The sequence below is a fragment of the Dipodomys merriami genome, unplaced genomic scaffold, assembly GCF_024711535.1.
Source record: "Dipodomys merriami isolate MVZ:Mamm:240054 unplaced genomic scaffold, mDipMer1.0.p SCAF_64, whole genome shotgun sequence".
NCBI classification, from domain to species: domain Eukaryota; kingdom Metazoa; phylum Chordata; class Mammalia; order Rodentia; family Heteromyidae; genus Dipodomys; species Dipodomys merriami.
Genome location: NW_027206224.1, coordinates 2093235 through 2113541, shown reverse-complemented (window position 1 = coordinate 2113541; position 20307 = coordinate 2093235). Strand labels below are relative to the sequence as shown.

At 48.9% G+C, this 20307-nt stretch overlaps 1 protein-coding gene across 1 annotated transcript in view; it reads left to right on the top strand.

Moving 5' to 3' along the window:
- Positions 1-15565: 15565 nt before the first annotated feature.
- LOC138815373 (cadherin-1-like) overlaps positions 15566-20307 on the top strand; it is a 77040-nt gene continuing 72298 nt past the window's right edge. Inside the window, exons 1-2 of the mRNA XM_070004722.1 lie at positions 15566-15735; positions 16562-16676. Of these exons, the coding sequence (XP_069860823.1) occupies positions 15685-15735; positions 16562-16676 (166 nt within the window). The 5' untranslated portion in view covers positions 15566-15684. The remainder of the gene's footprint in view (positions 15736-16561; positions 16677-20307) is intronic.

Here is a 20307-nt window from a genome sequence, read left to right as displayed (position 1 = left end):
GTCTCCCAAGAGGGATGAAAATCTGCTGATATTGTAGACAATTGTCACCAATTTACAGTGGACTCATTCCCGGACAAGCCTAGCTAGGAGGTTCTATTTCTGATCTCCACGATCAACCCGTTTCAGAGATGGGTAATTGGAGGCACAGAGTCTGCTACTTACAGGTCTCTGGTAAGCAGAGCAGGGCTGAGTCCAGGGAGCCTGGCTCTGTATCTTCCCCATGCCCCATGCCCATCCGCCTCTCATTGTAGATGGCTGTGATATAAGCCACAGCTTGAGCTGTGGTCAGAGAACAGAGAACTTACTGCAGACTCCGCCTCAGCATCCATATGGGGTCAAGCCATTTGGGGCTCTTGGGTTTTTTCTCTAAGATTTTTTTTCTTTTCTTCACTTAGAGCTTGAACTCAGGGCCTGGGCACTGTCCCTGAGTTTCTTTTGCTCAAGGCTAGCTCTCTACCACTTGAGCTACAGTGCCACTTCCATTTTCTTCTGTTTATGTGGTACTGAGGAATCGAGCCCAGGGCTTCATGCATGCTAGGCAAGCACTACATTCTCAGCCCTTGGCTTTTTTTTTTTTTTTCCTTTGGTCGGTTGTGGGGCCTGAGCTTTGGGCTTGGACGCTGTCCCTCAGCTCTTCAGCTCAAGGCTAGCGCTCTATCACTTGAGCTAACACCACCTCTGCCTTTTTCTGCTTATGTGGTGCTGAGGAATTGAACCCAGGGCCTCAGGCATGCAAGGCAAGCACTTTACCACTGAGCCACCTTCCCAGCCCTTGGCTTTTTTTTTTAAAGCAAATTTTCCGATGTCTTAAGTCCTGTCTACTAAGAGGAATGCCTAGAGGAAATCAGCCTGCAAGCCAGCCCCAGCAGCTCAGGCACCAAATTGGCATGGAGAAGGGCAGAGGCCTAGGGGGCTCCCCGCAGGACTGGGGTGTTGTCCACCACGTGACCAGGGCTCTCACCCAGTGGCACAGACGCTATCACTGTGGCAACCATACCGGTCTCCAGGGAAATGGCTTTCCACACACACACACAAACACACACACACACACACACACACACACACACACACACACACACACACACACACACACACACACACACAGTTCCCAAGGCTGGAGTGGTTAATTTGGTAGAATAAAGCCAACATGGAGGAAAGTAAAGACAGAGTAAAGCCCTTCCCTAATGGCATCCATGGAAGAAGTCCATTTCTTCTTTCACTTTTTAGTCCATGGGTTCTACATCTCCACCTTTTTTTTTTTTTTTTCTGTCGGTCATGGGACTTGAACTCTGGGCCTGGGCACCGTCCCTCAGCTCTTCAGCTCAAGACTAGAGCTCTACTACTTGAGCCACAGAGCCATTTCCAGTTTTGCAGCAGTTTATTGGAGATAAGAGTCTCACGGACTTTCCTGCCCCTGCTGGCTTTGAACCACAATCCTCAGATCTGAGCCTCCCGAGTAGCTAGGATTATAGGCGTGAGCTACCAGCTTGTTTATTTGTTTAGGTATTTGTGTATTGTACATTTATTTCCAACTCAAACCAACCGGAGGACCCATGCCAGGGCACAGTGTGGAGAAGGAGGAAGTGGCTGGGGATGGGAGTCAGACTAGGATTTGAAAGAACTCTAATTCCTTGCTGTCTTCTGGGAGGAATTTAGAAGGTTGATTGGTGACGTTTAAATCCTGTGATCTGATCTTGGTCAGAGCTCTGTAGTCCAGTCAGTGCTTAGTTTGGGACTATGCCCTGGGTTCTATCATTAACATAAACAAACAAATAACTTCCTGCCAGGTCTCTGGCTCTGATTGCTTTCAGAAGAGAGAGGAAACTGCTGACCATAAACAGAGCCCACTTCTGCTTGTCTTTCCCTGCCTCTTGGGATCTAACCTCTGCCTTTCCCTTTCCTCCTTCCTGAGCTTTAGCAAGACTTTTTCTCTTTCTTTCTCTTTCTTTTTCTCTCTCTCTTTCTTTCTTTCATCTCTCTCTTTCTTCTTCTTTTCTTTCTTTCTTTCTTTCATCTCTCTCTCTTTCTTTTTTTTGTGTTGGTCTGTGGCTTCAACTCTGGGTCTGGGCGCAGTCCCTCAGGTCTTCAGCTCAAGGCAAGCGCTCTACCACTTGAGCCACAGTACCACTTCCGGTTTTCTGGTGGTTAATTGGAGATAAAAGGGACTTTACTGCCCAGGATGGCTCTGAACCATGATCCTGAGATCTCAGCCTCCTGGGTAGCTAGGATTACAGTTGTGAGCCACCAGTACCCGGCTTTCTTTCTCTCTTTCTCTTTCTTTCTCTCTTTCTTTCTGATGGTACTAAGGATTGAACCCAGGCCCTTTTCATAAACACTACACTACAACTTGACCCACATCTCTAGTCCTTGTTTTGAGGTAGAGTCTCACCTTTGCCTGTGGGAGCCTTGAACTCAGAATTCTACTGTCTTCACCCCTTCCCAAGAAGTTGAAATTACAGGCAGGTACCACCAAACCTGGCACAATTTAGGTTAGATGTTAATCTCACTGACCAGTTTTCCTAGCATCCTCTATGCCTCCCCATTGTACTCCCCTGGTTAATCACAGCCACTGATCCCAGGGGATGGCTCCCAAGCAGAACTACAGAGCTGGCTCTCCTCCTTGCTTAACAAAAGTCCTACTGATGCCAGCCAGACACTGGTGGCTCCGGCCGCCTGTCATTCTAACCACTTAGGAGGCTGAGATAAGAGGATTGGTGTTCGAGGCCAGCCCAGGCAGGAAAGTCTCTGAGAGTCTTCTTTTCGATCAGTCACTAGAAAACTGGAAGTAGAGATGTGGCTTAAAGTGGTAGGGCTCTAGCCTTGTGCAGAAAAACTCAGGAACAGCACTTAGGCCCTGAATTCAAGCCCAGGACTGGCACCAGAACCAAACAAAAGACGTGCTACTGAATACTGAGTAAGCACATGAGCATGGAGGAAAAATCAAGAATGACTCAGAAAAATTACAGGATTTATCCTGAATCTTGATGCTGGAATTTTCTAGACCTGCCTTGCAAACCTAGCCCTTTGTCCACACTTCATTGCTGTGTGTCTCTGCCCCAGGAAACTCCTACCACCTGCTCCAACCTGGCGTCAACTTGGCCCTACCTACCATCCCTTACCATAACGCCTGAGGATCCTGCCAAGTGTGCACCTCTAAATCTCAGCACTCTGGAGGCTGTGACATGAGGACCTTGAGTTTGAGGCCCACCTGGGCTATCAAAGCAAGACCCTGCTTCAAAAACAGTATGCCTGTAATCCTAGTTACTCAAAAGGCTGAGAGCTGAGGATCCAGGGCTGGAGACTGATCAGCAGTCAAGTCCACAAGATTCTTATCTCCGAATAACAGCAAAAAGTAGGAAGTAGAGCCATGACTCAAGTGGTAGAGCATGAACCATAAACAGAAAAAGCTGAGTGTGAGGCTCTGTGTTCAAATTCCAGTGGCAATGGCTCATGCCTGTAATCCCAGCTACTCAGGGGGCTTGAGTTATGAGGATCCTGGTTCAAAGCCAGACTGGGCAGGAAAGTCTATGAGACTCTTATCTCCAATAAATCACCAGAAAACTGGAAGTGGCGCTGTGGCTCAAGTGGTAGAGCATTCGCCTTGTGCTGAAGTGCTGAGGAACAGCGCCCAGACCCAGAGTTCAAGCCCTACAACCAACAACAAAAAAAAGGAAGGGAGGGAGGAAGGAAGGAAGGAAGGAAGGAAGGAAGGAAGGAAGGAAGGAAGGAAGGAAGGAAGGAAGGAAGGAAGAAAGGAAGGAAGGAAAAAAGAAAGCAAGAAAGAAAGAAAGAAAGGAAGGAAGGAAGGAAGGAAGGAAGGAAGGAAGGAAGAAAGGAAGGAAGGAAAGGGATTAATAACTTCCATCCCAAATGGACCAGATCTTAGCCTGATCGCTCTTACTACCAGAACGCTGAGGTAGCTTGGAAGTGGGTACCAGGACCCCATAGATCTCTAGACCTCCACAATTATTCTGTGGTGCCTTATCTGTAACTTGAGACACCAAGTCCAAGGACATGTGTGTGGAGAGAGGGGCCTGGCCAGCCTCAGAGCTCAGTGCCTGCAGGAGGCCCTTGGCAAGAGCTCACTGGCCTCACGCTGCAAAGAGCCAGTTGCCCATAATCTTGGGTTCATTCGAAAGCCTGGCCCCTGAGGAATGGGGAAATAGTAATCATTAATGTTTACTTAGGTTATCTCACATAGTTCTTGAAACCACTCAGGGGAGCCCAAAGGGAGTTTAGATTTATTACAAAGCCTAACTGGGTTTGGTGGTTTAATTGCAGTACTTGTGAGGCTGAGATAGAACAATCAAGAGTTTATGGCTACGTGTCAAAATTCTATCTCAAAACAACAAAAACAGTGTGGCTCAAGTCAGGCACTGGTGGTTTATACCTATAATCCTAGCTGTTCAGGAGGCTGAGATCTGAGGCCCCAGGTTCAAAGCCAACCTGGGGCAGAAAAGTCCATGAGACTTTTATTTCTAATGAGTCACTATGAAACCAGAAGTAGAGGTGTGGCTCAAGTGGTAGAGTGTGAGTTAGACTTGAACACAAAAGCTGAGAGACAGTGCCCAGAGATTGACTTCCAGCTCCAGGACTAGCACAAAACAAAACGAAAAACAGAACTCTTAGTCCTCTGGCCTTTGGATTATGGGATTTGTACCAGTGCCTTCTTTTTCTGTCTTCAGTTTCTCAGGCTTTTGGACTTGAACTAAGCCCTGCTACCAACTATATATCTTGTTGATTTTGGGGCTGGGAAGGTGGCTCAGTGGTAGAGCACTTGCCTTGCATGCATGAGGCCCTGGGTTCAATTCCTCAGCACCACATAACAAAAAGAAAAAAGCTGGAAGTGGCACTGTGGCTCAAGTGGTAGAGCGCTAGCCTTGAGCTGAAGAGCTGAGGGACAGCGCCCAGGCCCAGAGTTCAGGCCCCACAACCGGACCCCCCCCCCAAAAAAAAATCTTGTTGATTTTGTTCTTTGGAGAGCCTTGACCTTTAGCCCATCTCCTTACTTCTGCTTCCAAATCTGTTCAATGGGGTTCATTGATGGCAAAGGGCTAGATGAGGTCTGGTGAGATATGGTGAGGTCCACAAGTACAATAGCTGATACAGAAAATCAGCCTTCAGCGAATATCTCATAAATAAATAGGCGAATATCTGTTTGTCTCCATCCTGGATTTCCTTATGAGCCCTAAAAAGTCAAGGACTGGCTTTTATTTATTTCTGTGTCCCTTGTGTTAAGTAGTTGACTGGGAGTGCTGAAAAAATGCTTGTTGTTTGCTGTAATGAGATGACGAATCAGGAAAGCTGTCATCCCCGAGGTAACAGACTAGAAGGTATGGGAAAACTGAACGCTGGAGGAGTCAGCTGACAGCGGCTGAATCTTAGCATCTTCAAAGGGAACATTAGACAATTCCCTGCCTCCTGATGTGTGCGTGGGAGGTGTCCAGCCACACTGACGAAATGTTTTTGCCTAAAAAATATTTTGCAAACCAAGCACTAAATGGCTCTTGCCTGTAACCCTAGTTACTTAGGAGGCTGAGACCTGAGGATTGGAGTTTAAAGCCAGCCCCCGAAGGAAAGGCCTTGAGACCTTTATCTCTAATTAACCACCAAAAAGCTGGAAATGGAACTGTGGTTCAAGTGGTAAAAGAATATCAGCAATGGGCTGGGAAGGTGGTTCAGTGGTAGAGCGCTTGCCTTGTATGCCTGAGGCCCTGGGTTCAATTTCTCAGCACCATATAAGCAAAAAGAAAAAAGCCGGAAGTGGCGCTGTGGCTCAAGTGGTAGAGCACTAGCCTTGAGCTGAAGAGCTGAGGGACAGCGCCCAAGCCCAGAGTTCAGGCCCCAGGACAGGACCCCTCCCCCCCCAAAGAAATAATATCAACAACAACACTAATAATCAGTGATGGCTCATACCGGTTATTCCAGCTACTTGAGAGGCAGGGATCAGGAGGTTCGTAGTTCGTAGTTCGTAGTTCTAGACCACTCTAGGCAAAACAAGCTTAGCATGGTGTTGGGTATCTGTCATTCCATATACACAAGAATTGCAAATAGGAGGTTGAAGTCCAGGCTGGCTCAAATAAAAAGCAAGACCCTATCTGAAAAATAACTAAAAACAAAAACTGAGGGCTTGGCTTAATTTTTTTTTTTTTTTGTCGGTCGTGGGGCCTGAACTCTGGGCCTGAGCGCTATCCCTCAGCTCTAGAGGCTCAAGGCTAGCGCTCTACCACCTGAGCTACAGCACCACTTCTGGTTTTCTGGTGGTTTATTGGAGATAGGAGTTTCATGGACTTTCCTGCCCAGGCTGGCTTTGAACCTCGATCCTTAGATCTCAGCCTCCTGAGTTGCTAGGATTACAAGGGTGAGCCAATGGCGCTCAGCTCAGGGCTTGGCTTAAATGGTAGAGTGCCTTCCTAGCAAGTGCAAGGTTCTGATTTCAAACCCCAGTACTGTAAACTAAGTAAGTAAATAAATAAATAAATAATTGAATCAAATCTAATCTGTATATTTAGGAGTTTGTTACACGTGGGATAGTAAAACTCATTTAATGACATCTCAAGGATGCATTAACTAAATATAAAATGCAAAGTATCTTATAGGGCAAAAGACATTTTTTTTCTTGTCTTGTTTTGTTTTTTTTCTTTTTGGGGGGGGGGGCGGGATCCGGTCATGGGGCCTGAACTCTGGGCCTGGGCGCTGTCCCTCAGCTCTTCAGCTCAAGGCTAGTGCACTACTACTTTGAGCCATAGCACCACTTCTGGCTTTTTTTTTTTTTTTTTTCTGCTTATGTGGTGCTGAGGAATCGAACCAGGGCCTCATGCATGCAAGGAAAGCACTCTACCTCTGAGCCATCTTCCCAGCCCTTCTTGTCTTCTTGACTTCTTACTTAACTTCTGCTCTAGGCTGGTGTTTTACCACTTGAGCCACAACCTCCAGTTCTGCCTGTTTACTTGTTCATTGGGAATAAGAATCTCTCTCTCCCTCTCCCTCTCCCTCTCCCCCTCCCCTCTCTCTCTCCTCAAATCTCAGCTGCCTGAATATTGAGGATTCCAGGTTTGAGCTGCTAGTGCCTGGCTTGTGTTTTTTGGTTTTTGTTTTGAGTTGGGGTCTTGAGATGTTGTTCAGTCTGGCTTTGAAGTTCTTCATTCAAACAACCTCCTGACTCTGCTTCCTAAGTGCTGGGACTACAGGCATGTACCACTGAGCCTGCATGACCCATTGTCTTAAAATAAAAATGCCTATAAATCCAGAATTATGTCAAAGTAGAAACAAACAATAGTGGCTGTGAGACAGGCTAAATGAAGAACATTAAAGGCCTACAGAGCAGGAGCCAGAAACCAAGAATAAACACTATTAGTAGCTAACTTGAAGTCTGTCCCTTCCCACTCGGTTATGGCCAGGGGCCATCTTCTTATCCTTGAGCTAGTGGTTTGCCTGGAGCTCTGGCTTATATACAGCTGAGTAGATTTCTCAAGAAAAACATCTGTGGAAACTCATCTTTGGTCTGAAAGAAGATCATGTTAAAGGAAACTAAGTATCTACTAGCAATGGGCTTTTCTGTCCTAAATAAATATCTTCTAAAAGAAAATAGCTGGTAGACTTTCAAGTATTTATCAATGAAGGGAACTTAGTCTCTGGGAATTCCAAATGTATCAATTCCAAGAACATAAGATACAACTGAAGGCTTGTGAGCTGATTACCCTACCAGAGGAGGAAACAAATAAGGTTCCAAACCCCAAGCTCAGTATCTCAGCATCCCAAGTTGAGGTTCAGGCCCTTTGGAAACCTCCTTGGATTAGTTTGGGTCCTAGCTCAGAAGATGGATGCATTGATTATTTTCATCATATCAAGATTTCACAGTATATGCACAAGGGGGTGAGACAGAGAGATGCGGGGGGAGAAAGTATTTATTTTAGCATTACAGTTAAAAGAAGAAGAAACACATGTAATTTTATGGTTTTTGTTTGTTTGTTTGTTTTGTTTTGTCAGTTGTGGGGCCTGAACTCTGGTCCTGGGAACTGTCCCTGAGTTCTTCAGCTCAAGGCTAGCACTCTACCACTTGAGCCACAGCGCCATTTCCAGCTTTTTCTGCTTATATGGTGCTGAGGAATTGAACCCAGGGCCTCATGCATGCAAAGCAAGTACTCTGCCACTGAGCCACCTTCCCAGCCCTTCAATTTTATATTTATAATTTGTTTATTATTTATTTATTTTGTTGGTTGTGGGGCTTGAATTCAGGGCTTGGGTGCTATCCTTCAGCTTTTGGCTCAAGGCTAGCCCTCTGCCAGTTTGAGCCATAGTGCCACTTTGGATTTTTTTTTTTTTTTTTGTCGTGGTGCTTGAACTCTGGGCTTGGGCGGTGTTCCTACATTCTTCAGCACAAGGCTAGTGCTCTACCACTTTGAACCACAGAGCTACTTTTGGCTTTCTGGTGTTTATTAGAGATAAGAGTCTCATGGACTTTCCTGCCTGAGCTGGCTTTGAACCATGATCCTCAGATCTCAGCCTCCTGAGTAGCTAGGATTAGGACCACCACCCGTGCTCAGCTCTCCCCCTGGGTGCTGCCCCTGAATTTTTTTTTGCTCAAGGCGAGCACTCTACCACTTGAACCACAGCACCATTTCTGGTTTTCTGGTGGTTTATTGGAGATAAGAGTCTCAAGGGGGCTGGGAAGGTGGCTCAGTGGTAGAGCACTTGCCTTGCATGCCTAAGGCCCTGGGTTCCATTCCTCAGCACCACATAAGCAAAACGAAAAAAGCCGGAAGTGGCACTGTGGCTCAAGTGGTAGAGCGCTAGCCTTGAGCTGAAGAGCTGAGGGACAGCGCCCAGGCCCAGAGTTCAGGCCCCACGACCGGACCCAAAAAAAAAAAAAATGAGTCTCAAGGACTTTCCTGCCTAGGTTGGCTTCGAACCATCCTCAAGTCTCAGCTTCCTGACTAGCTAGTATTACAGGGGTGAGCCACTGGCACCTGGCTTTCTGGGTATTTATTGGACTCTGGTCCTGGGGCTTGAACTCTGATCCTAGATTGCTGAGCTTTTTTTGCTCAAGGCTAGCTGAGGACCGTGGTTCAAAGCCAGCCTGGGCAGGAAAGACCGTAAGACTCCTATCTCCAATAAGCCACAAGAAAACTAGAAGTGGCACTGTAGCTCAAGTGGTAGAGCGCTTGCCTTGACCTGAAGAGCTGAGGGACAGTGCCCAAGCCCAGAGTTCAAGCCCCATGATCCATGACCACCACCACCAACAACAAAAGGCTAGCACTCTATCAATTGAGCCTCAGTTCGACTCCCACCTTTTTTGAAGGTTAATTGGAGATAAGAGTCTCATAGACTTAGAGACTGCTTGGCCTCAAACTATGATCCTCAGATCTTAGCCTCCTGAGTAAGACTACAGGTATAAGCCACCAATGCCTGGCAAAATTATTTCTTTAATAAGAGATTACATCTAGCTGGGCGCTCCCCTGCATAATAGCAGGAATTCAGTAAGATAAGGACTGGAGCCTTGACTCACACTATGCTGGGTTGGGTTGTACTCTAGTAACTCCAATTTCCCTGGGGTTTCCTCTCCCTTTGGCTGTGAAGGATGGAGGAGTGACACCCTTCCATGTCTGGACACCTTTAATTACAGCCTCCTGGCCATGTGATGAAAGGGACAAGGACACCTGTGCAGATTAATCATTAGCCTTGGGGGGAGACCAGTCTCCAGACACCCAGGAATAAAAGTCGCCAGAGAGAAAGCCTGGAGCAGAGACACCTTAGAAAGCAGCTGGGTTGGCTCTGGGTAGGGGGCTCTATTATCTTCCTGGAGGGGTTGCCAGGTTCTGGCAAGGCTTGGACACATTTGTTTTCTTGATGGGGGTCTAAAAAAATCCCAATATCTTTCCCTCTGGGTTTCTAATTTTCCTTTCCCTCATTCCTCAGTTGAAAAATAAAGAAATGGATGGGCCTGGCCACCATTTGCATTGACAGGGCAGCTAATACTCTTGGGGTGGGGGGGGTCTATCCATCCCAGCCACCAACTCCAAGTTAAACACCCAGGACTGACTTTATTGCTCCAAGGCTTTTCTTCCTTTTGAAAGAAGTAAGGTCTGCCCTAAGTGCTCTCTTTAAAATGCAAACAGCCCTGACTTCCTGAGGCCTGACAGCCCCAGCGAAAGTCTCCAGCTTTGTGCAGTGGGGGGTGGGAAAGGGGAGGGGTGGGGGAGGCTCCCAGCCCGCTCAAGATTTTGCCTGAAACCAGGAGGGAAAGATATTGGGTAAAGTGCTGCCACTGGGGAATTTTTGCAGCGTGCTTACAAGAACCTTCTGAATTGAGCACTAACAAAGCTACTCCTACTGCCAGGGTTTGGGGGTGAGGGGTGGGGAGGGGCTCAGTTGGCAGGGTCCCTGCCTAGCAAGTGGAGATCTTGTGTCTAAATTCCAAACCAAAGAAAGAAAGGGAAGGAAGGAAGAGACGGAGGGAGGGAAGGAGAGAAAGAAATGCTGGTAGCCCATACCTGTAATCCTAGCTTCTCAGGAGGCTGAGATCTGAAGATTCTAAATGAATAAAAAGGACTGGGAACATGGCTAAGTGGTAGAGTGCTTGCCTTGCATGTCTGAAGCCCTGGGTTCGATTCCTCAGTACTGTTAGGATCCATCACGACCATCCCAGGGGACCACGTAGAGGCAGGCAGGCACTGGAGAAAGATTATTATAAGGTTTATTAGAGGGGCCATATATCCCCCTGGAGAGGGAGCAATATGGCATCTGCCCCCATTCAAGTGGGTAGCTCTGGGGCAAGTGGCATGGGCAGGTAGGTCTGGGGGGAAGAGGCAGTGGCCAGGCAGGGAGGAGCTCAGGTCTGGGTGGAGCTGATAACCAGAGGTGGGGATAATGCTAACAAGTACCAAGTATATAAAAAAAAGTCAGACTTGGTTCAAGTGGTAGAGTGCTAGTCTTAAGCAAAAGAAGCCCAGGGACAGTAGCCAGGCCCTGAGTTCAAGCCCCAGAACTGGAAAGAAGAAGGAAGAAGAAGGAGGAGGAGGAGGAGAAGAAGAAGTAGGAGGAGGAGGAGGAAGAGGAGGAGGAGGAAGAGAAGGAGGAGGAGGAGGAGGAGGAGGAGGAGGAGGAGGAGGAGGAGGAGGAGGAGGAGGAGGAGGAGGAAGAAAGAAAGAAAGAAGAAAATTCAGATGTTCCTGCCAAGGCAGGCTACAAAGCATGATTCTCTGATTTTAGGCCACTGAGTAGCTAGCATTATAGGCCTGAACCACCAGCACCTGGCTAAAAGAAACTTTTATGGAGGAACAAGAGCTGGGAGAGCTGAAATGACCAGGCTCCTCAGGCAGCCAAAGCCAGTATTATAATTTGAATTTAGGGGGCTGGGAAGGTGGCTCAGTGGTAGAGCGCTTGCCTTGCATGCATGAGGCCCTGGGTTTGATTCCTCAGTACCACATAAGCAAAAAGAAAAAAGCTGGAAGTGGCGCTGTGGCTCAAGTGGTAGAGCGCTAGCCTTGAGCTGAAGAGCTGAGGGACAGCGCCCAGGCCCAGAGTTCAGGCCCCACGACCGGACCCCCCCCCAAAAAAAAAAATTGAACTCAGCACCAGTCTCTAAGACCAAAGGCCCTGAGGAGAGTAGCTAGGCAGGGACAGCACAGGCCTGCCATGCTGGCTTAGTGATCCTCACACCATGTATCCTCAATTCATTGAAGAGGAAACTGAGGCAGTGCCCTGCTGCCCCGTGCCCAGCCCTTTTGTCTGCAGCTGAGGATGGGGCTAGAGCCCCTTCTTGATCTTCCCTGGAGACTGGAGAAAGACTTGCAGAGAAGCTTGAAGAAGGCATGAGGCCTGACCTGTCCTTGCTCCTAACTGTCATCTAAAATCCTTTTTATTGAATTATTGGAGTATAATGGGAGGAGGAGTCAGAGAGTATGCCTGGAAGTTCCAAAACCAGGGCTTTGCTGGGGCAGAAGAAAATAAAGCCCCAAAGGCTCCCTGGGACCAGTATGAAATATGTATTTTTACATAATTGAGAGAAGAAAAATAAGCGGACCAGGCTGTCCTTTGGGGGATACGCCTTGCTCTGTATTTCCATTATCTTGTTTAATGCACAGTTGGGCGGGAGCCTTAGTGGGAAAGAAAATACGGAGCCTTCTCCCTCTGAGTCTCCTGGTGGGTTAAGAGACTGAAGGAGCCAAGATGTAGAAATCCAAAAGGCTGGGTGTGTGCTCCATTAGAAATGGAGGGGTCAGCTTGCTGGGAGAGGCTGACTGAGCCTCTCTCTCTCTCTCTCTCTCTCTCTCTCTCTCTCTCTCTCTCTCTCTCTCTCTCTCTCTCTCTCTCTCTCTCTCTTTCTCTCTCTGCTCTCTATGAACTTTGATTCACCAGTAGCTCTGGGGTAAATAGTCCAAGTATGACCAGTCCCCAGAGTTAGGAAATAGGGATGGATTTTTCTAAAGAGCTGCATCTAAACCAAACATTTATTTACTGAGTATGTCTTTAAGTATGTAGCTAGTGATGGTTTGTGCATTAGCCCACACCAGTTGTTTCTTTTCTTTTTTCTTTTTTGGTTGGTCATGGGGCTTGAACTCTGGGCCTGGGCACTGTCCCTGAGCTCTTCAGCTCAAGGTGAGTGCTCTACCACTTGAGCCACAGCACCACTTCTGGTTTTCTGGTGGTTAATTGGAGATCAAAGCTCAGAGGCTTTCCTGCATGGTCTGGCTTTGAACTGCAACCTTCAGATCTCAGTCTGCTGAATAGCTAGGATTACAGGCATAAGTCACCAATGCCCAGCTGTTTCCTTTCTTTTATTCTTTATTTCATTCTTTAAGTTTTCTTATTCTTTTGTTTGCCAAGGGTACCCTGCTACTGAGTGGCATTTGCATTATTTTGTAGTTTACCAGGCTTGGATGAAAGGAAGAGAGGGGTTTTTGTAAGCATGTAGCCAAATGGCACAGACACGAAGACCACAGATAGATAGGGAAGCTTCTTTACCTTTTTTTTTTTTTTGGTCAGTTGGTCTTGAGGCTTGAGCTCAAAGACTGTTGCTTCCCTGAGTTTTTTGCTCAAGGCTAGAGCTCTACCACTTTGAGCCACAGCACCACTCCAGTTTCTGGTAGTTATTTGAGATAACAGTCTCACAGATGTTCCTTTGAACACAATGGCTTTGAACCACAATCCTCAGATCTCAGCCTCCTGAGTAGCTATAATTACAGGCATGAGTCACCAGCACTCATTTTTTGTTTTTGTTTTTGTTTTTTACTAGTCCTGGGGCTTGAACTCAGGGCCTGAACATGGTCCCTGAGCCTCTCTGTGCTCAAGGCTATCACCCTACCATTTGAACCACAGCACCACTTCTGGCTTTTTCTGTGTATGTGGTAAGGAATCAAACCCAAGTCTTCATGCATTCTGGGCAAGCACTCTACCACTAAGCCACTTTTTTTTTTTTTTGTCGGTCATGGAACTTGAACTCTGGGCCTGGGCACTGTCTTCGCTCTCTTCAGCTCAAGGCAAGTACTCTGCTACTTGAGCCACAGCACCACTTCTGGTTTTCTAGTGGTTTATTGGAGATAAGAGTCTCACGGAGTTTCCTGCCTGGCTTTGAACCATCATCCTCAGATCTCAGCCTCCTGAGTAGCTAGGATTACAGGTGTGAACCACCAATGCCCGGCTCACTTTATTTTTATTATCATATATTTTATTTGAGAAGATGCTAGTGACGTATAGTGCGGCTGTGGCATTAAAAATTCCAACCTGAAGCCGGGCGCTGGTGGCTCACACCTGTAATCCTAGCTACTCAGGAGGCTGAGATCTGAGGATCACGGTTCAAATCCAGCCTGGGCAGGAGAGACCTTGAGACTCCTATCTCCAATAAACCACCAGAAAACCAGAAGTGGCGCTGTAGCTCAAGTGGTAGAGCGCTCGCCTTGAGCTGAAGAGCTGAGGGACAGCGCCCAAGCCCAGAGTTCAAGCCCACGACCGACAAAAAAAAAAAAAAAAAAATTCCAACCTGGGAGACAGGTGATCTTGGATCCTGGTCTTGCCTATGACATTGACTTGCTATATGACATTAAAAACTTCATCTACAAGGGCTGGGAAGGTGGCTCAGTGGTAGAGCTCTTCCCTTGCATGCATGAGGCCCTGGGTTCGATTCCTCAGCACCACATAAGCAAAAAGAGAAAAGGCGGAAGTGGAGCTGTGGCTCAAGTGGTAGAGCATTAGCCTTGAGCTGAAGAGCTGAGGGACAGCGCCCAGGCCCAGAGTTCAGGCCCCATGACCAGACCCCCCCAAAGAATAATTTAAAAAACTTTATCTACAAGTAATTGGACCAAATTTAGGAAAAGAAAGAGATCCTCTAATGTGTCTCTTCCAGTTGAGCACCTGTGGCTCACACCTGTAATCCTAGGCATTCAGAAGGCTGAGAACTAAGGATCCTGGTATGAAGCCAACCAGGGCATGAAAAATCCATGAAACATCTCAGTTAACCATCAAAAGGCCCGAAAAGGAAGCTCAAGCAGTAGATTGCTAGCCTTGAGCTAAAAAGCTAAGGGACAGTGTCCAGGTTCTGAGTTCAAGACCACCCTAACACACACACACACACACACACACACACACACACTGGTTTCTTTCTTTTTCTTTTCTTTCTCTCCCCCCTCCCCCATCCCTTCCATCCTAGGGCTTGAACTAAGGGCCTGGGCACTATCCCTGAGTTTCTTTTACTCAAGGCTAGCACTCTACCACTTGAGCCACAGTGCCACTTCTGGCTTTTTCTGTTTATGTAGTACTGAGGAATCAATCCCAGGGCCTCATGCATGCAAAGGCACGCACTGTACCACTAAGACACATTCCCAGCCTCAGCTCTCCTTCTGGCTTTTGCTGGTTAACTGGAGGTAAGAGTCTCATAGACTTTCCTGCCAGGGAGAACTTTGAACTGAGATCCTCAGATCTTAGCCTCCTGAGAAGCTAGGATTATAGGAATGAACTGAGGGTGTCCAGCTGGTGCCTCACATTTGTCCAGCTTTCAGACCTCTGATTGTATGGGCTCCTCACAACAATGAGACATCTGTGATCACTATTTGAGGTGGAGAAACCGAGGCTTGGAGATATGGTTCTGAGTCAGTGAATGATTTTCTGACTCACAAACCCGTGGGGAATGGCAGTTATAAAGAGCAGATATTGAGCTGGAGGCGTGGCTCGGTGGACGTGTGCCTGCTTAGCAAGCACAAAGGTTAGTGTTTAAACACCAGTAGTGCCAGGAAAAAAAAAAAAAAAGATACATTTTGAACTCAGGTCTTCGTGACTCATTCGCAGGGTCGGGATTCGAACATGGTGGAGCCATAGCCCGGGAAGGCGGGGGCGGGGCGCGGGGGTCAATAACCCTCCATCCTACCCAGAGCGGACCAGTGAAGTCCCTGCCCAGGCTGGGGTGGGTGGAGCCTGTCCCGGAGCCCGCCTCTCTCCCGCGGCTTGCGCCAATCATTGGCTGTGGCCCGCAGGTGCACCCTCAGCCAATCAGCGGCCCCGAGGGCGTGGCTTTCGAGGCACACCTGGGCGCCGCTGCCCTGCCTAGAAGCTTACTGGCGTCGGGAGCCGCAGAGCACCTGTGAGCACACGGAAGCCCCGGCCAGGCTCCAGCCGGTCCGAACCTCACCGGACCTCACCGGACCTCCGCCGGCGCTCGGCACCGCCCGCCCGCCCGCCCGCCTGCCCGCCATGGGCGCTCCGTGCCGCCGCCTCTTTGCGCTCCTGCTTCTGCTGCTGCAGGTACGTCGGGTTCCCTGCCTTGGAGGAACACTTTCCGACCCCACGCTCGGTGCCCCTCGCCCGGTTTCCCTTCCTCTTTCCGGCTATCCCCGTTTCTCTTCTTCCAAGAAAGTTTTGACTCGGGAGATCGGGAGGCTGCGCGGGGTCCGCGCGAGCGCGGCTTCTCCCCCCCCGCCCCCCGCCGGCGCCCAGGTGTGGGGAGGGCGGCGTCGCGGTGCAGGCCGGGGCCGGCCGGGGGGTGGGAAGAGGGGGACCCCGGGTGCTGCGGCATGGGCTTGGGGGCGGACAGGGGCGCGTGGAGCAGGACCGGGCTCGGCGTGTGAAGAAGGGAAGCCCCGATTCAAGTAAAGGGGGGGCGGGAGTTGGGGGGCCGATCGTAGAGGTTGGGGAAGTCAAGGCACCTGCCGCGTGGGGAGGGGGTGCGTGGAATTAAGGCACCTGCTGTGCTCGCAGGACTAAGGGCGCCCTGGGCTAAGAAAGAGGGCGGAAGGCGTTCGGGGAACGGGACGGGGAAGTGGGATTGAAAGCGATCTTGTTTGGAGGAAAGTGTGGAGGCCGCGAGGAAAGAGTGGGCTGGGTCGTGGGCGGCGGGCCCGCGGCCCCCTCGGTGGGAGTTCCTGGGGGAGGTGGGGGCAGGTTTCGGGATGGGAGCGGCTGACGTCGCTGTCTGCCCCGGGATGGGGGGCGGGCGGAGCGGATTCCCATAGTCCCGACGCCCGGGGCGAGGGAGGCGCGGCCCTGTTGGTTTCGGTGTGGGTAGGAGGGAACCCCCCCCCCATCCCCGCAAGTCACCTGGCTCTGTACCTTTCCCCCTCTCCCCCGCTAGGTCTCTGCGAGTCTCTGCCAGGAGCCCGGGCCCTGCTACCCTGGCTTTGGTGCCGAGAGCTACACGTTCCTGGTTCCCCGCTGGCATCTGGAGAGAGGCCACGTCCTGGGCAGAGGTGAGGGCGGGGCGCCGGTGTCTGCGGGCGGGGTGAGGTGGGGTAGGGGAAGGGGCCTGGAAGTTGGGCACCCGGACGCTTGGGTTGGATTGGAGTGCGCTCGCCTCTCGCTGAATCCAACGACGGCTCCTTGGAATTTACACAGATTTGTTGCTGGGGGGGGGAGGGTGTCTAAACTTTGGCGGGTGTGGTTGAGATCGCCCTGTCTGGACAGCTGAGCTGTAAAGGGGCAAAGGTGGGTGAGAACACTGCCAGGTCATCCCTACCCCTGGTAGGATCCTGGCCGCGTAGATTATTGCAAAACCTGTTGGGTGGAACCGTGGGACGGGAGCGTCCTGTGTTTCATCGATGGTGGGAGAAACTCAAAGCAGGAGTCCACTTGTCCCAGGGTCATGTAACTGGGCGGATCAGGCTGCTGGGGCCCCTTTGTGTACTCTGGGGATGGGGGTGGGGTGTTCGCCGAGACACCTGCTCTTGGTTACCAGGACTGTGGCTTTTAGTCATAGAGATGGAAACATTTTGATATAGGTACTATTTCACCAAAGAATAATGACAAGTTTTTTTTTTTTTTTTTAAGCAGAAAAGCTCTGACTCAGGTTGAAAATGCATACAAACACTCAATGTATTTCAGGCCTTATCACAGTGATAATCTAGAGTTTTCTTTGTTCTACTTCACTGTTGGGAAGTACCAGGAGCTAGGGAAGGGACTAGTATCTTGTCTGGATGCATTCATTCCCAGGTGCTTACTTTTGTATCAAAATCTTTATTTCTGATGCTGGGATAAGTATCAGAACAATGAAAGGTACTTTAAAAAAAAAAAAAAAAAAAAGAGAGGGGCTGGGAAGGTGGCTCAGTGGTAGAGCGCTTGCCTTGCATGCATGAGGCCCTGGGTTCGATTCCTCAGCACCACATAAGCAAAAAGAAAAAAACCGGAAGTGGCGCTGTGGCTCAAGTGGTAGAGCTCAAGCCTTGAGCTGAAGAGCTGAGGGACAGCGCCCAGGCCCAGAGTTCAGGCCCCACTACCAACATAAAAACAACAACAACAACAACAACAAAAACCCTTACATTTACACACACACCCCTGGGAACTTCCTGATCTATTTCTTCTTCTAGCCTTTGGCCATATGAGAAATCTGTGTGGCCACATCTTGGTGTTGGATAAAATTTTGTTTTGAACATGGGAAGTTGTTCCAGCATTGGGGATTGTGATTTACTGATGTTGAAGCTTGACTGATTAACTCTGAGACTAGGCTGTGCCCTGTGGGATCTGAAAGGCAGTGTTATCCTGTCTGCCCAACACTGGAATGGTCAGTGATTTCTCAGCCAGTTTCTCTCTCTACTCTGCTTTATATTGGCTGGCCCAGGAGTAAGCTGAGACATGGACACTGGGACATTCCAGCCCAGCCCTTCTAATCCTATGTGCTGGTAGGTTGGCCTAGGGTCCCCTTAGGAGACCAGGCTGTGGGACACAGGCAAGTGAGGGGAAAGGTACAGAGCCAGGTAGGGTGGTCTGGGCTATTTTGAAGGGCATCAGTGGGTAGTGACAAGTAGTCTGTAGAAAGAGGCCATGTTGGCCCAGGTGAAGGAGTAGGGTAGGGCTAGAAAGGGGAGTGTGTGTGTGAGGGTATGTTGGAAGTGTCTCAGTGTAAGTGATGGGTACTTTGTCTTCCAGGTGCCAGGACATTTGGTAGTATCCAAGGTGGGGTTAGCCTGTGTTTTGTTTTGTCCTGGGTGGTGCTGTAGGGATCAGAACCAGCCAGGGTGTCAAGCATGCTACCAGGTGCTCCTCTGTCTGCTGCTTTGGCTTTTACTTTGCCCATCTAAGCTTTTGTGGCTGATGAATATTCACATAATATTTTATTATGAATAACAACTAGTATTCACTTTGCTTCCCCCTTCCCCCCCCCCACATCTGGGGTAAGCTGGGGTAAGTCATATTTTACCTGAGTCCATCTTTACAAATCCTCCGGAGGATGGATTCCGAGAGACATAAAGTGATTTTCTAATTTGCCAAAGGATCGGCAATTAGTCATTTACTTCCTCTTTCCTTTTAATTATCTAAAGGGGGGGGAGGGAAGGAGGAAAGAAAGAAGGAAGGAAGAAAGAAAAAAGAGGGAGTTTGGGAAATTAGTGTCCATTGTGAAATAGAGGACCCAGGTGTTGATGGAAGGGGCCTCTGAGCAGGTGGTGGAAATGGAGCAGTTCCTGGTGGAGGCATGGCCTGAAGCTAGTGGCTTGGGCTAGGGAAGCAGCCTCCACAGGGCATCCCACAAGTCTGGGTGTCTATGTGGCTAGTTGTAGTTCTGTTAAGTCTATAGCTCGCTCCAACAAATTTCTTTCTTTTATTTTGGTCCAGTAGTGGGGCCTGAACTCTGGGCCTGGGCGCTGTCCCTCAGCTCTTCAGCTCAAAGCTAGTGCTCTACCACTTGAGCCACAGCGCCACTTCCGGCTTTTTTCTTTTTGCTTATGTGGTGCTGAGGAATCAAACCCAGGGCCTCAAGCATGCAAGGCAAGCGCTCTACCACTGAGCCACCTTCCCAGGCCCTCCCTCCCCCCCAACAAATTTCTTGACATTGAACTTTTCTTGGTCTTTCTGCCCTGTGGGCTCTCATTGGGCCTATTGAATGAAAACACTCTAGGAAAGATGTGTTCTTCAGCCAAAATCACACATTTGATATCAGGAATTGGCTTTGAGATTTAACTAGGCTAGATTTTAGGAAGGTGGCCGCACTCTTTGGATGGTCAGGGGAAATGTGACAAGGAGGAAGGTGACATTGGTACCAGGTTTAGCTGTAGGCTTCCATGGAAAACTTGCTGCCTGAGAGTTTGAAAATGAGGAACCTGCCTCCCAGGCCTCAAGTTCAAATCCTAGTGCATACATGCAAGCACGCACGCGTGTACACACACACAATAACACAGCACAGGTAGCTGAAGGGCCACAAGTAGTGTTCGGGCTGAACTAAGAGGACTCTGGGATGATTCCTTTGCTTAATGAATGACTGCAGTTTTGGTTTCTTGTTTATTCTCTTGGTTTTTCTTTAGTTTCTGGAGCAGAGACTATTTAAAAAAAAAAAAAAGCACAAGCTGTGTGTGGCTCATACCTATAATCTAGCACTTTGGAGGCTGAGGTCTCCTGATCATGAGTTCTAGGTCAGCCTGGGCTACTTAGGGAGACCTTGTCACAACAACAGAACAACAGCTTCACTATAAAGTGATTCTTTAGAGGTATTGATCATTTTCATTTTTCTTTGCACAGACAGGCTGGAGAATGCAAGTTAATAGACAATTTGGGAACTTAGAGGTCTTAACCTAAAAACAGGATTTAAAAAAAAATTTTCTTTTCCTACAATCTGATTTCAGACACACAGGACCCAGATTTTTGGCTCAGTCTTTTGACTGCTTGATGGATTGAGCTGGCTCACAGGTGTGGATTAAGCCCTTTCCCCGCACCCTGCCTCCCTTCTTAAAGGCTGTGTTGAAAGCTGGTGTGAATGGCACACAGGCCCCTTAATTCAGCTGAAGTTGACAAAGTCCAACAGGGAAACCTGCCCTGGGATCACCTTACACCATCAGTCCCCACTCTGTACCCTCAGACTTCTACTCCATCTCCCCAGTCACTGGTGTCTGTGTC